General features: G+C 40.6%; 1 protein-coding gene across 1 annotated transcript in view; it reads left to right on the top strand.

Moving 5' to 3' along the window:
• Sorcs1 (sortilin related VPS10 domain containing receptor 1) overlaps positions 1-15,674 on the top strand; it is a gene marked incomplete at its 5' end in the record, with an annotated part of 425,698 nt that overhangs the window by 379,067 nt on the left and 30,957 nt on the right. Inside the window, 3 exon segments of the mRNA XM_059253740.1 lie at positions 6,762-6,948; positions 13,486-13,619; positions 14,892-15,015. Of these exon segments, the coding sequence (XP_059109723.1) occupies positions 6,762-6,948; positions 13,486-13,619; positions 14,892-15,015 (445 nt within the window).

Consider the following 15,674-nt stretch of genomic DNA (forward strand, 5'->3'; position numbering starts at 1 on the left):
CCACTTGATGAATTTGTTTGTCTGTCACAGGAGTCAGTACGGCACTTGGAGTAGTGCCATATGTGTTCCCTGTGGCTGTTGTGCCTTTCTCAGGCATTTATTTTGAGCTTGTATCTGTCCTGTGACTATGTGTTTACATACAGATGACTAAAGAGCAATGGAGGTGAGGAATTGATGTGAGAGTCCAGATGTTTGCTGGTCTTGGTCTAGTTATAGTTATAGAAGGGATGATTTCTGATTTATTGCATTGAAATAACTCTAAATTACACAGAAGATTTTTCTGGATACTGATTATGAATACTGTTTGTCTCTCATAGCCTCTACTTTCCTTATGCCTTAAGCATGATATTACTTCACCAGAGAAGAGCAGAAAGAAAGTATGGAGTCTGGAGTTCACACTCAACTGTCTTCACTTAAATAAGTATGTTGACAAAGGAGAAACTGTGGTCAAAGCTGTGAATGGATTGAAAGGAGCAAAGAAAGTGATGTTATATCTTGGATACCATCTTTCTCTAAGTCTAACAGAGGACTGAGCTAGATAGACAAGTTAAACCACAGATAGTACTACAATTTTTTTTACATTCTCTAACTAGCTAGGTGACATTAAAAATCCTATTGAACTTCTACATGCCTCAGTTTCCACCCATTGTGTCTAATAAATCACATCTCCCTTTCTCTATCACAGAAGTCTTAATAGCCAAATGAGATAATATAAAGGAAAATATAATGAACCCATGAACTCTCAACAATATGGTTGCCTGAACAAGACTGGCACTAATGACAACACTAATTGACATGTTAGCATAGAGGGGGGCGGAATTCTACAAGTTCCTGCCCCTAAATGAAGGGCTGGAGGATGTAAGTGTTACAGCTCAGATAGGAAAGATATCTTGGCAGTCAGTCAAAGACAAGGAATACCACAAAGTCACATTACACAACAAACCTCACACAAGAGATTATTGGGAGGAAAAAGCGCAGGAGGGTGGCTGCCTTGGCTTGTACAAGAAGCAGCAGAGAACTGAGCAGAAAACCAGGTTTATATAGGGTTTCTTACAGAGGAGAGGATCAGAGCTTTCCAGGGTGGCCTGGGGTTGGAGAGATTATGTGGCCTGATCATGGGACAAGATCAGGGATTAGTGGGCTATTCTTCTGTAGGGCAGGTCCTGGCCACTCTGGCCTCAAGGGAGAGGCAGGAAAAGGCTGTAATGCAATCAGAGAACTCTGGGGGTGGGACCTGGCCATTGGAAATCCTTAGGTGGGGACCTAGATGCTGAGTACCTTCAGGGATCAGGCCTGGCCACCAGAGTAGTCTAGGGGTGGTGCCCAGTACCTGGAGGTCTCCAGGGGCAAGACTTCACAAGGGGAGTGTCTGCACTGCATAAAAGGGAAAGCTGCCTCTGCCCCTGCCCAGTGTCTTGAATAGCCAAAATAGTTGGTCAATGGCTACTGAGAGAGGGAAAATGGATTTCTTCCAGGAGTGAGCCTCAAACATTAGTTTTCTAATCTCAAGTAGTCAACCCTGTACACATGTACATATGGACAATGATAAACAGACTCTGTATGTTGTATATATGTATGTATAGCATATATGCACATATAAAATTAAAGATGAAGAGTTCTTGAGTTTGGGAGAAAGAGAGGGCATGGGAGTACTGGAGGGAGAACAGGCAGTAGTGATGTAGGTGCAATATTCATATTTGAAAATCTCAAATTAAATTTTTAAAAATGCAAGCACAGAGAAATGTACACTATTCAAATTGCATTGAACACAGAAGAATTTTCTGCAGGAATTGTGTTAAGCATCCTTGATACTGACCATAATAAAAAGAAAATCACAGCCTGTAAGAGTTACACAAATTACAGCAGTACCTTCCCAATGCACAATTTTCCTAAACAGGTGATATTTCCTCTTCAATTTTTGAGCATCAGTTTACTGTGTACTCCAGGCTGGCCTGGAGCTTACTATGCACCCAGAATGACCTCAAAATCATGGTAATCCTTGGGCCCTACACTCCCAAGTGCTGAGGTTGCAGGTGTGAGCCACCACACCTAGCTAGGCAGCTGCTAATTCTGACTATGTGCCTCACAGAACTTGGGGGTTGAGTTCCAGTCCTCTAAAGCTGAGTTTAGTTCTATGCAGTTTTATGGAAGCATATTTAGCATCTACATTCCTGAAGTCTGTGAAGCTTCATTATCCCTTTCCACAGTTAAATTAGAAGTTTAAAAAGCTTATGTTATAGTCAGTTCATCCTTGAACAAACCCAAATCCAAGGAAAACTAGCATCCCAGCAGAAGGCATCAACATTTGGTACAAACCCAACATCACTTACGAATAATCTTAGACTATAGCAGGACTGTGCATTCTCCTGAGGGATCCTGAAGCACATGAGTCTTGGAAAGCAGTGGGGTATTTGCATTAAAGGGAACATTAGTACCAGGGATACCAGAGTCATTTTTCAGAGCATTAGTACCAGGGATACCAGAGTTATTTTTCAGAGGAACACGTGCTTTCATGGTGAAACTCTTTCCCATCTATCATCGTCTACTTTGGAATATCCCTTATTGGCTTCCCAGCACGCTAGGATGCTTTTCAGCTCATATCCAGGTTGTGTTCAGAGTGATCGTTTTGAATGAAAAGTATAACTGTGTTGTTTCCCCAATACTCTTCCTTAAAAAATTTTGCTATCTTGTCACTGTTCTTCGAGGAAAAATTGAAATCAGAAACTTGGCCCACCAGACCTAAAGGACTTTTTTTTTCTAGTTATTGTATGGATATTCTTATAGTCTTCCTTTACATTCTCCTATTCTTATCACCTTTCTTCTTATTCTCCTTTAATCTATTCAATTTTATCATCTCCTTATGCTCCTGGACCCTTGAACTTTTGTTTCCCCATGTCTCATTGCCTGGGTTACATAACCTCCACATTACTTACAACTCTGAATTGTTTTTTTTCCTTCAGGTCTTAGCTCACTTCCTGTAGTAGTCCTTCCTAGAAGTTCCTAATCAGAGTAACTTTCCATCTCTCTCCATGGCACAAGCTTATGAATGACACCGTGTAGCAGTCCTTATTACTCCTATATTAGTATTTTAAATTTTGTGTGGTTATTTCATGTGCATATACATCAATAGTGGTCCATAAAGTCTTCAAAGCTCTGAATACATTTGCAATGTCATTGCAGTTATTTACTTAGCCACATTTTCCCATTTAGTATCTTACATGAGATAGATACTTTATCATACCTATAGTTGATTGATTTAATGAATGAATGAATGAATGTGCCAGCTTGTCCAGGTAAGGGCCTATCTAGGACTAAGCCTGCTATCGCCTGTGCTCTTATTACTGTAATCTAAAGAGGGTTGTCATATCTGCCTCATGTGGTCATTAGAGTTTAGGAAAACGAAAGGAAAGAATGGTAGCTGATGAATCCCCAAGTGATCAGTGATCATGGTCTGTTTATCCACTATGTTGAGAGCTCCTGAAAGCTAAAACTTGGGGCCCAATTTTTTCCACTGAATAGGCAAAGCTGCACCTAGGGTGATTTTTATCTGTTGCCTTTAACAGTAAGACATAGCACTTTGACATTCTTATCTCCTCATACAGGATTCAGGCACAAAGGCCTGCCACTACACCCAGGGTCCTTTCTGGGGACTTCCTATTTAATTGGAATATGCCATGCCATAGCCTTCAGAGTTCTCAGTAATAAAAAGCTAACCCTTATTACTAATGCACTAGTGTGAACATTGAGTGACTTCTTTCACACACAGGGACAACATTATCATGAGCAGAGAATTAAGAATGTTATTAAGCCCAAAAGCCATCATAATGACTAGACAAACAGAGAATGGTAAGGGAGTAGTGTGTGTGTGTGTGTGTGTGTGTGTGTGTGTGTGTGTGTGTGTGTGTGTGTGTGTGTATTCGACTACAGAGATGTAAGGTATCATCCTCTATTGCTTTCTACCTTACTTTTGAGACTGGATCTCTTATTGGACTCAGAGCTTACCAATTAACTAAGCTGGATTGTTGGATTGTCAATAAACTCTGAGATCCCCTTGTCCTCCAACCCTCAGTGCTAAGGTTTAGGACATGTGGCAGTGCCTGGCTTTTACATGCTAGGGATCCAAACTCAAGTCCTCATGATTCCATGAAAAGCACTTTACCTATAAGCCATCTCCTCTGTGCCTTAGGAGAAGATTCTCGTAAGTGACAAGGTCCAAATGAAGTGAGTAATACTAAACAGGAAGGTCAAAGAATTGTAGAATCAGGTAGTGGCAGCAGGAAAATCTTACCCTTCTGAGTCGTGTAGGTGACTACCCCCTCTTAGCAGAGGCTAAAGCACAGTTGGATGAAGATTCAATCTCTTCACGTTGTCTTACAAATGTGGATCCTGCTTGATTCCTCCTCTGTAATCCTGCCTCATACTTGTCCCTTTGTCTCCAGTGAAATTTCTCTTGCTTGTCTTAAGCCAGAAACAACTATATCTTGTAGCTAGAGTTTTCCTGCCTGGCCCACAATCAGGACAAATCTCTGTCACCCGCCAGTCCCACAGCCGCTCAGACCCAACCAAGTAAACACAGAGACTTATATTGCTTACAAACTGTATGGCCGTGGCAGGCTTCTTGCTAACTGTTCTTATATCTTAAATTAATCCATTTCTATAAATCTATACCTTGCCATGTGGCTCGTGGCTTACCGGTATCTTGTCATGGCAGAGGCTGGCAGTCTCTCTCCCTCAGCCTTCCACTTCCCAGAATTCTCTTCTCTGCCTGTCCTGCCTATACTTCCTGCCTGGCCACTGGCCAATCAACATTTTATTTATACAGAGTGATATCCACAGCAATATCTACCTCTGATATTTACCTCAGACACTTGCTTTAAAGTCTGGATTCCTTTTCCTCACCCACACCTCTAGTTGACTCCTCCCCCCCCCTTTTTTTTTTTTTTTTTTGGTTTTTCGAGACAGGGTTTCTCTGTGTAGCCTTGGAGCCTGTCCTGGATCTCACTCTGTAGACCAGGCTGGCCTCGAACTCACAGAGATCCGCATGCCTCTGCCTCCCGAGTACTGGGATTAAAGGCGTGCGCCACCACCGCCTGGCTGTAGTTGACTTCTCAATGACTCTGAAACCTGAGAAAATGTGGAAGTAGAAGTGTACTAGGAACAGAAGGAAATGATTGATCAATCCACTAGAGCTGTCCACATGACAGACACATTAGCAAGATTGCTGGCATTTGTATTTATTAGATAAGGGAATTCAAGTAACCACACAATATGCGAGCCTGTGGATATTTGTGTAATAGCTTAAATGGAGGTTTTTGTTGTTGTTGTTTTGTTTTTGTTTTTTTTTTTTTCTTTTTTCACCCAGAGAAAGATTTCAGCCTGTGATGTTCCTGAAAGCCCTATTCTCTCTGCCTGAGCATTGGCTACTATGCATGCCACACCATGCTACTAGGCATAGATTGAAGCTGTAGGTCACAGACACTCGTAGGGTTTGAACTGCTTTACTTTTTTCTGTGTATTCATCCTTTAAATGTCAGCATTTTAAAGTTGGCCTTTTCAAAAGATATGATATCACATAAACCTTACTTAATCAAAAATACATTTCTAGTTCAAAGGTTTTTGGTGATTTAGTTTGTGATTTGTTTTGTTGTTTGCCTGAAACTGTGGAAGGCTATCAAAAAAGAAGGTGTTAAAGGAAGGAAGCTTGATTTTGCCAGTTGGGTCTAAGCAATGTTGTTCCTTGAATGCTAACCCGTCATTCCAAAGGTCCTTTCTTTTTACGGGACTTTGTAAATGCAGACTTCATCGCCTGACTACAGAGGAGAAATTTAGAACAATAGATTAAAGTAAGATTTGAAGGAATATTGTGTGTCCTTTACAGCCTCATTTTATTTATTCAGCAGTTATTTATTAACATAGTACTGTGTAAACTGCTATTTATATAGCTTTTATAGCAACCCATTGAGTTAAAATGGAAAAGTGCTGATATGCCCATTTCATAGGTTTAGTAACTAACACAGAGGGAAGCTGAATGATTTATATGAAGTCATATAACTTGTTAATGGTGACTAGGATTCAAAGCTGAGTGAGACCTTCAATGCCTTAGCCACAGTGCTAAGTCTCATTTACAAAAATGAATAGGAAATCAAGAGACAATGGTTTATGATCCCCGAACTATAACTTTCTAGTTGAGTTAACCTTCAGTAAACCTTTCTAGACTTCATGTTTTTCTATGAAGATGATGAATATTGCCTACTCTTCTCTCCAGGCTAATATTCTTTGATAGAGCAACATACTGAGATAGAAATTTATTTTCAATAAAAGAAAGCAAATTATCAAAAAAGAATTAATGATCATTATCATAAATAATTCTTAGTCTCATGTTATATCAGGTGTCAGGCAAGGTATTTTTCATTCTTTCTCCAACTTGGTTAAGGAACCAGAAATAAATAAGACAATTCATGGTTCTTGAAGACCTAGGAAGTGGTCTTCATGCCAGATAAGACCATTAATAAAGCCTTTCAATTAACTGAATATTACAGTAACTGAAACCAATAATCAAATACTTATTCCAAGCCTTGAAAATTTGATTGTTGGTGCCTCTTTGCCTTGGAGAGTATTCTAAGCAAACTATTCAATTGTGACAGAGATGCTAATATAGCAGACACATGCTCTCAACTGTAGGAGGAAGGCAAGTGAGCCTCAGCCCCCAAGGCAAGAGCTAAGCACTATCTTTCTCCATTTAACACTGCCCCTTTTTGCAGGGTGATGTGCAGCGGACACTCATCCAGGTGGACTTCGGAGATGGCATTGCAGTGTCTTATGTCAACCTCAGCTCCATGGAAGATGGAATCAAGCATGTTTATCAGAATGTGGGCATTTTCCGAGTGACCGTGCAGGTGGACAACAGTCTGGGGTCTGACAGCGCCGTCCTGTACTTACATGTAACTTGTATGTTATTACTGTTGTTGACTTATGACATATTTAGAATATTGTGCCCTTTAAAAAATTCCTGTGTATAGTGTCCTATCTAGAGGAAGTATAGTAGGTATCTTTTAGGAAGGGGAATTGAAAATAAGAGAACAACAGAAAAAAGAAGAAAGTTAAAAAGTGTGAGAGATAAAATCTTAGATAAAGCCAAATTGTTCTCAATTCACCTCCTATGTATCTTCCAGGGCCCTCACAGATACACAATCTGCCTTTGATAGGTGCTCAAGCACTTGCTTGAAACCTATGTGTTTCCATTTTTAAGGCAGGAATGGTTGAAATCAATGCAAATGCCAGCTCAATCATTACAGTGAAGAATACCTCTCCCATAAGATTAGGGATACCTTACCAGAAACGGTCCTTTTAGTCTTTTTCTCTTTTAAAAAATGTGTTTCCAGGGTTTTGATCTATAAGTGACCTTTTATTTGAGAGAAGATGATCTAAGGGGAAAGATTATATAATGTAAAGCATTCGCTATATTAGGAATCAGGTTCAAGACTCCTAAGTGCCCTCCGCCATAAAGAATTCAAAGTTGTGAGTCACAAGGTAAAATAATAATTTCTAAATTAAATTGAGTAGGTTGGTGTCATAAGAATTTGTAGATGTGATGTTCTAGGACTTGCATTGTTATTACAAAAAAAAATAGTTTATGCCAAAATAGAATGTGCTATTTCATATAAATGGCCCTGTTCAAATTTCAAGTTCACGGGCCAAAGTGTTAAGGATGGGAATTATTTCATGCCTCTCCCCTGCACTTGGCCCACAGAATGAAATTGAATGTAGAAAGTCCCAACAAGAACATCTTTCTGTAGTGGTTCAGTGAAAGGATGGGACTCTTTAGGGATGACCAGCAGACTGTGCAACTGATGATGACTTCTCTGTGTATCTTACATAGGCATGAATGTGCTTTAAAGACTACGTTCCCTTCTCTGGTTCTAAACCAAGTTAGACCTGATTTCCTGTTTCCTTACCCAACTCTCTTTTTAGTTACATTTTATTAAGCTCTTACTGTGTATTCCAGTCAGGCCTTTTTCTGTACATTACCTCAGTTCTAAAAACCATCCATGAGGTAGGTATGGTTAGAAACTGTACTTTCCTAAGTTTCACAGAGCTAAACAAATGATTTAAAGAGTCAGACTCACTCCCTCATGCTGCCAGCTTCTATAGTCAGGTGTACCCATCTGAACTCCTGATCCCTAAGGTGAGTGTCAGTGATGAAGTTGACTTGGGTAGCCTCCATAAGCAATCCTCTCCTTTCACATATTTCCTGAAACAAAGGGAGTTTTAGGTTCATGACATAGTACATAGACCCCTTATCCCTCTTACTGCCTATAGGACCTTAAGCTTCCCAATATAGCCTAAGATACAATATCCTCTACCTACTGTGCTTATGGGAATAAAAATGATGGCAGGCTTAAAATAATCTGAAAATCTTTAAAAAATATACTACAAACAATATCAGTAAAAAAAACAATTTGCCAGTAAAGAACAGTATATTTGTTAAGAATGGCTGTGTATCTCATCTTACCACTTCTCATAGTGAGGCTGTGATTGTTGCTGGAATGCTATCATCCATAGGAATTACAACTGCATTCTATGTCCCACAAATTTCACATCTGTTTTCTATACTCAATTGTCAGCATGACTTTAAAATTTAGTCACAGCTTCTTGTCCACATTTCCAAGGATCTCCCATCTAGTCTTGTTACTCAACATTCTTGTACCTGGTAGATACTTAGTCATTCTCCCACTTGGTCATGTCCATCGTGGTATCCACCACCTCTCCTCAGGGCCCTAGGTTTACAAGTCTTAGAGAGGAAATGTAGACTTTACCTCTATGCAAGAAATTAAAGCTGGGCAGCAGTGGTGTATGCCTTTAATCCCAGCACTCGGGAGAAAGAGCCAGGAGGATCTCTGTGAGTTCAAGGCCAGCCTGGTCTACAGAGTGAGATCCAGGACAGGCACCAAAGCTACACAGAGAAACTCTGTCTTGAAAAACCAAAACAAAAACCAAAACAAAACAAAAACAAAACAAAACAACAACAAAAAAGAAAGAAAAGAAAAGAAATTAAAGATTGCTAAAGCCTTTGCTTTCAAAAGGAAGGAGATTTTTTTGTTTATATGCAATTTTTCTCATTTTATCAGAGTAGATAATTGGATAAAATAGTTTGCCTTAACTTCCATGGGAGATGATTACCATGGAATGTTTATATTCTGACTTTAACTTTTTAGACTCATGTTGGTTGTGTGGTTGGATAGGCATTCCTTATATACTGTACCACTTTCTAAGTCTGGCACTGGGACATAAGAACTATTTTATGCTAATTATATTGAAGCAGGATATGTTTTAAATAGTTAGCTTGCATGCACTTAAATCCCATTCCATTAGTCTCATCTCAGCAGTTCTCAGGCTTCTCCCCTAAAGGACCCATGTTCTGATCCATGCATGTAAACTCACTTTGTTCATCTTTTCATATACACTACAATAATGGCATAGGTAACAGAAGCCCCTTATCTCAGATGCAGAAAACGGTGATTGGAAAAATTGGAATTCAATATATATATTTTTTTTACACTGATAGTCACACTCCAAGCATCTTGAGCACCAGGATTGTAATGACTGTTTTTGGGTGCCAATGATACAGGATATATAGGTAAAGGATGGATAGGCATTGTACATGGAACACAAAGGCACTGGGCAGTCACACTGTGGTTGTATTAGTTGCCTCCCTCAGTGCTGTGACAAAGGAAGGGAAGGTCATTTTAGATCACAACTTAAGGTGCAGTCCACCATTGACAGCAAGAATATGACATAGCTGCTCACATTGCATGCACAGTCAGGAAACAGAGTGTGACAAAAGCTTGTTCTTGGCATTTTCTTCTTGCAGTCCAGGACTGAACCCATGGAATGGTGGTTCCCACACTCAGGGTGGGTCTTTCTACCTCAGTTATCCCAATCCAGAAGCTCCCTGGTCAATTATAATTTTTGAGTGTTGATTGGTACTGGTTATTTTAGTTGCTGGTTTCCTGAAACTTTGTGCAATTTATCTAGTTTTGACGCTTGGATGATTCTAGATCCTGTTGAGTTGACAATCAGTATAGCCATCACAGTGACTAAGGTTATATCGCTGGTTGGGTGAGTCACTTTTTCTCTCTAAGCCTAAATTCTTTCCTGTGTCAAAAGATGCACATTTTACACATAGTGATTCTATCAAGCAAAATATGTGACATTCTGCCACTTCATAAAATTTGACTTTTCCTTCACTACAGAGTAGCAGGTGTATTTGGACTTAGTGAGCTATGAGTTAGCTGAGAATTAGCAGCAATTCTTAGCTGTCACACTTCTGCTCTGTTCCTGCTTCCTTTTCCTCCTAAGGCTCTCCTAGGAATCACAGTGCTTGCTTGACTACACATTCCCCCCACTCACCAGAACAGAAAGGCGATTTAATTCCAAATCAGAGGTTTTTCAATGTGAGTTTGCAAAGGTCATCAGAAACAAATGGAGCTGATGTTTACACTGTAGTATAGCCAGGAGTAAGCATGCAGCTCTTGCAGGATGCCAGGGTAATCTATTGAATCCTGACAGTTGGAAATTCCTTGGGGATAGTATTCACCGTGTTCTGCTACTTTGCAAACTAATGAGACACTTGGTGCAGACTTTCAGGCCTTCAGCTGGATGGGGCAGAAAATTTAGAGGGCATGAGGATTTCAACTCAGAAAACTGCCTCATCATGGCCATGTTTCAGGGGTGGGGATGGGGGTGGAGTGTCTGCAAATCTATAGAATGAAAAAGTAAACAATAACAGCAAAAAATGAACTGGGTGCTTTAATCCATCCTTGATCCTTATCTTTTACTCTCCCCATATAGGAGCAATAAGCCTATGTCTTTCTCACACCATCCTCTGATTTGCATGCCTTGAAAAATCATGAGACTTGCAAGTACTGACCCCTTGGTTATGTTGGCCTGGAAATGGCAGAGCAGAATCACATGATGTGTGGTTTAGTAGGTCACCTGCCCCAGAATTAAATGATATAAATGTAGTGATCTGGTTTCTACCTTGGATCTAGTGAATTATCAAATCTGGAAACATGACACCATAACATCCTTCAAACATATTTGCTCTATTCCTATGTACACTGAAGTCAAAGGAGTTTGGCTTTAAAGTATCCTTATAGTTCGAATAGTGTTTACTTCTAGTGGAGTTTTCCTTTTTTTTTTTAGCTGTTTAAACAAATAGCAATATGATATATATGCAAGATTTAATTAGATAATTGCATACCTTTAAAACATAAATAAGTCTAAGAAGTAGGCCACAGTAGTCATTAAACAGACACACACACAAACACACAAACACACAAACACACACGCATATACACACATACACACACAGTGTTCATTCTCACAGACATCAGCGGTTTTGTGAATTCTAGAAAGTCTAATCAAAAGAAGGGCAATCCAGTTCACTCAAGAAATTCTCTCGTTTTTCAATGATAGGAAGTGATGCATCGCCACCTGCTGTCCTTTTTCTGTATCACAAGCACCTGTACATCAAACAGCTGAACAGGCTTCCTTCTTCAACTGGGGTCCTCAGAGCAAGGAGTTTTACTTTCTGTTCATGACACATTCTTAAATGCTGGCTGACAAGGATCAGGTGTTTTAAAACACTAAAAAGTAAACAAATGCAAGAGGCCATAGAAAATCGCAGTATGAATTTCTTACCTGTACTTAGACACACACACACACACACACACACACACACACACACACGGATAAAGACACATATGTATCTACTCCAGGGCCTACAAAGTCAGCATGCACTGGGTCCTCAGCACTTCTTGGATGTCCTTGGTTAGATTCTCACCGACCGTCCTTTCACTGTCCTGTTGTTTTCTTGCTCTCCAGCTAACATGGCAGGCACGTCTTCTCAGAGTGTTTCCACTGACTCTGTTCTCATCCTGGAACATTCCAAGTAGGTTCTCGGTACAGTCTTTCTCTTCACTCATTGCTGCTTGACGCCATTTCTGAAGCTTTCCTTGAACACTCTATCCACAGCAGCCCCTATTTCCAACTCTGCTTTGGATGTTCACTACCTTCTTCCTTCAAAACTACCTAAGGGCCACCAACTGCCTGAAACCACACCTAGTGCCCAGCAGCACTCCAAACAATTGAATGACTGCTTGGCCACAGTTCACTAAAGAGTCTACCTCATCAATGCCACAGTGACAGCAGGACATTGTCCTCATTCTGATGTTCTGACTTGAAATCAAAAACAAAACTGAATTCTTAGCTGTAACATAAAGAAAATGAAAATTCCTATTGGATGAACCTGGGATTTCTAGAATAGACTACCTAGTTCTTATTTTCCTTTTAAATTCTCTCTCTCTCTCTCTCTCTCTCTCTCTCTCTCTCTCTCTCTCTCTCTCTCTCTCTCTCTCTGTGTGTGTGTGTGTGTGTGTGCATGCGTGTGAGTATGCATGTGTGTGTGTGTGTGTGTGTGTGTGTGTGTGTCTTTGTGTGTGTGGACATGCCTATGTGTGCCTGTGCAAAGTGAGTTGGGAATATGCATGCTACAGCACATGTGTAGAGGTCAGCGAACAACTTTGTGGAGTCTTCTCCCTTTCCACCTTTGCAAAGGTTCCAAGGAACCTAACTCAGGTCACTCGACTGGCCTCACAAGCAACTTTGCTCATTGAGCTGCCTCACCAGATGCTTGTCTTCTGGTTCATTTAGCCCAGAGTAGGTGAATCAGAGTGTCCAAGAGGAAGGTCTGCTTGGTATAAGGGTCACAAGCATCTGAGAGAGGTCTGTAAACAGAAGGTCCTGGGAAGACCAAGGCATGGCATGCTAGGAGAAAACTATGGGGTTAAGGGAGCCCAAGAGCTATGTAGTAAGTGAATACAAGAGTCAAGTGTATTGTCTGATGCCTGGAACCCATTTACATGGAACTCACTTTTCATATGTATGCAGCTCAGTTCTAGGCAAGCCTAACTCAACCCCAAATACCAGTGTGTTCTAGCCTAAGCAGATGGCTTTCTCTCAGGTGTAGACACAACCACATTTATACACATCAATATCTTTAAGACCTTAAACTGTAAGAATAATTATTGAGGAGGAGTTTATGGCTTTGTGCATCCTCATCCCTAAGAGCACTTCAAGAGACCCCCGGATCCTGTTTGTTTCCAAGAATATCAACTTGTGGGAAGAATTTATGGTCCCTGTGAAATCTTATATTTTAGCTGTTGATGTTTGGACTTCATGAGTTACTTAACTTTTGCCTTTTCTGCATACATAACTTAGACCCAGTAGATGAATCAGTAAATTGAATTGCAATATATAGTTGCTCATAACATGGACTTTTCTCCGAGTAGGGAAAGCAGTAAGCACTTCCCTTGGAGGCAATGTCTGGGAGTTTCCAGGCTGACAGTGTGTCCTCTCACAGCAGAGAGGGTGGAGCTGAGGAAGCTCTTCCCTCTCTATGGCCCCTCTTTCTCTGTGTCTCAGGTCCGCTGGAGCATGTGCACCTGTCGCTTCCTTTTGTCACGACAAAGAACAAAGAGGTCAACGCAACTGCGGTGCTCTGGCCCAGCCAAGTGGGTACCCTCACTTACGTGTGGTGGTACGGAAACAACACGGAGGTGAGCTGGCCTTCCAGGTAGTGGCCAGTGACAGAGGTATAACTTATGCTTGCTGGAGCCCAGCAGAATGAGATGGCTTATGGCTTTGAGTCTGAGTGTAGCCTGAGCTTCCAGGCCAGCAGGTCATCTGCAGTCAAAAACCTCATCAGGTTCATCCCTTTCCTCTGCCTCCATCTATCTTTTCTAGTTCTCTCTCCTATATCTCTACTTTCCTCTCCCATTATGTTCTCTAGATGAACCTTCCCTGCTATAACCCTTAGTGGAAACACTGGAGATATTCTTCAAAAGTTACAACAGAAAGTCTGCAGCCAGACCTCACTACCCAGACCTTTTATCATTGATGTTAGGATGGAATTGTTATTTGTCTAAAAATTATCACTAGAAAATAAAAGAACCAAACAAAGTTCTTCTGTTTGTTTTCTCCACCTTAAAAATTAAAACAAAATTTCCAACAGACTGCTGCTAAGACCTCTTAGACAGGAGGTTAATGCTTTCTCTACCAAATATTGTGAATCTTGATTTTAAAACTAATCAAGAAAGACAGAAAAGAAGTATTTGTGAGGAATCAGTCAAGGGAGCTCAGTAGACTAATATTTATTTTTCTTGTAGGACACGACTCTCTGATTGTGTTATAGCACCACTCTTCCAACTCATTTTTTTTTCTTTAGCGTCCTTAAACCACTATCCAATTAGTGCTTGTTTCCATAGCAGCAACTTCCAAGAGACTGTTGAGAGTGCTGCTAGCAGGATGACATCACTCAGGCCGCTCCTATCCGATCAGAGTTCAGTTCTGGGTCCTGGACTGCTGTAGTCCAATATAATGCTCTATAAATGGTCTATCCTGTAGATGAATACCAGAAAGCTTAAAAATCCTCACTGTTTATTGATACAGTTGAGCCTGTGGTCTTCATTTATCCAAGTGGTTCATTGGATCAAAAGTTCTGCTGGGTAGGAGATGATGAAAGCTGAGACATACGTATCCTGCCAATAGGCAAGTCCTATCACACATATGGATTTCCCCAGTCCTGACTCAGGATGATAACAAGAGACAGGTGTTAATTTCTAGGAAAGATACAGAATCTTTTAAGGTTACTTCTGCATTAGCCTTCACGTGGACTTCAGCTGAGGGGGAAGCGTAGACAGTTATAGAGTGGAGCACCAGGACGATTCTGTGTGCATTCAGCACATGGGAAATGGGTGACACTTAGAGGCAGAGGCTGTTTCAGCTATAATTCTGACTTTCCGTTCGCTCTATGTCCTTGTTTATTTCAGCCCTTGATCACCTTGGAGGGAAGCATATCATTCAAGTTTACTTCTGAGGGAATGAATACCATTACAGTGCAGGTCTCAGCTGGGAACGCCATCCTGCAAGACACAAAGACCATAGCGGTGTATGGTGAGTGCCCATCTTTGCTGATGCACCTCTGTCCTTATCTTCAGATGTGATTGGCCCAGTCATGCTAAAGACTCCCCTGAATTAGAGATGGAAGTACTTGAGAGAGAGAGAGCTAGGATGGTCTTAGAGAATGCCATTCACTAGCAGAGCAGTGGCCATGGTACACGACATTTCTGGTGCACGAAGGGAGAATCTTAGCTCCATCAGCATGGGTAATTAGTCTGGGCCTCATCATGAATAAGGCTAACTCGTTATAATTTGGATTTTTTCTGCTATTTGAGTACCTAAAACCACTTGTTAGGAAATGGCTAGTTGAGAGAGATTTTGTTTTTAAGTTCCATTTTAAGAAAACCTTTCCATTATCCAAAACTTTGAAACTTCTTTCAGAAATCTGTACTTGAAACAACAAAAAGAAAAACTTATGACACCATCAACAACAGTAAAGCTTCTACTAGACTAAAAGCATTAGAGATTTTACAATAATCAGAGGCCAGCCATGGGCTGGGTGCCAGTTGGAGAAATAATCACAAAGTACAGTTTTGTGATCAGCTGGGGAAACTAATACATTCCAAGTATTAGATGAGATAAAATTTACTAAAATGGAACTGTAGGATTATTGCTTAAAATGAGATTAAAAATAGTTTTTTACAGATTGATCC

The sequence above is a fragment of the Peromyscus eremicus genome, chromosome 1 (genome assembly GCF_949786415.1).
Source record: "Peromyscus eremicus chromosome 1, PerEre_H2_v1, whole genome shotgun sequence".
Taxonomy (NCBI): domain Eukaryota; kingdom Metazoa; phylum Chordata; class Mammalia; order Rodentia; family Cricetidae; genus Peromyscus; species Peromyscus eremicus.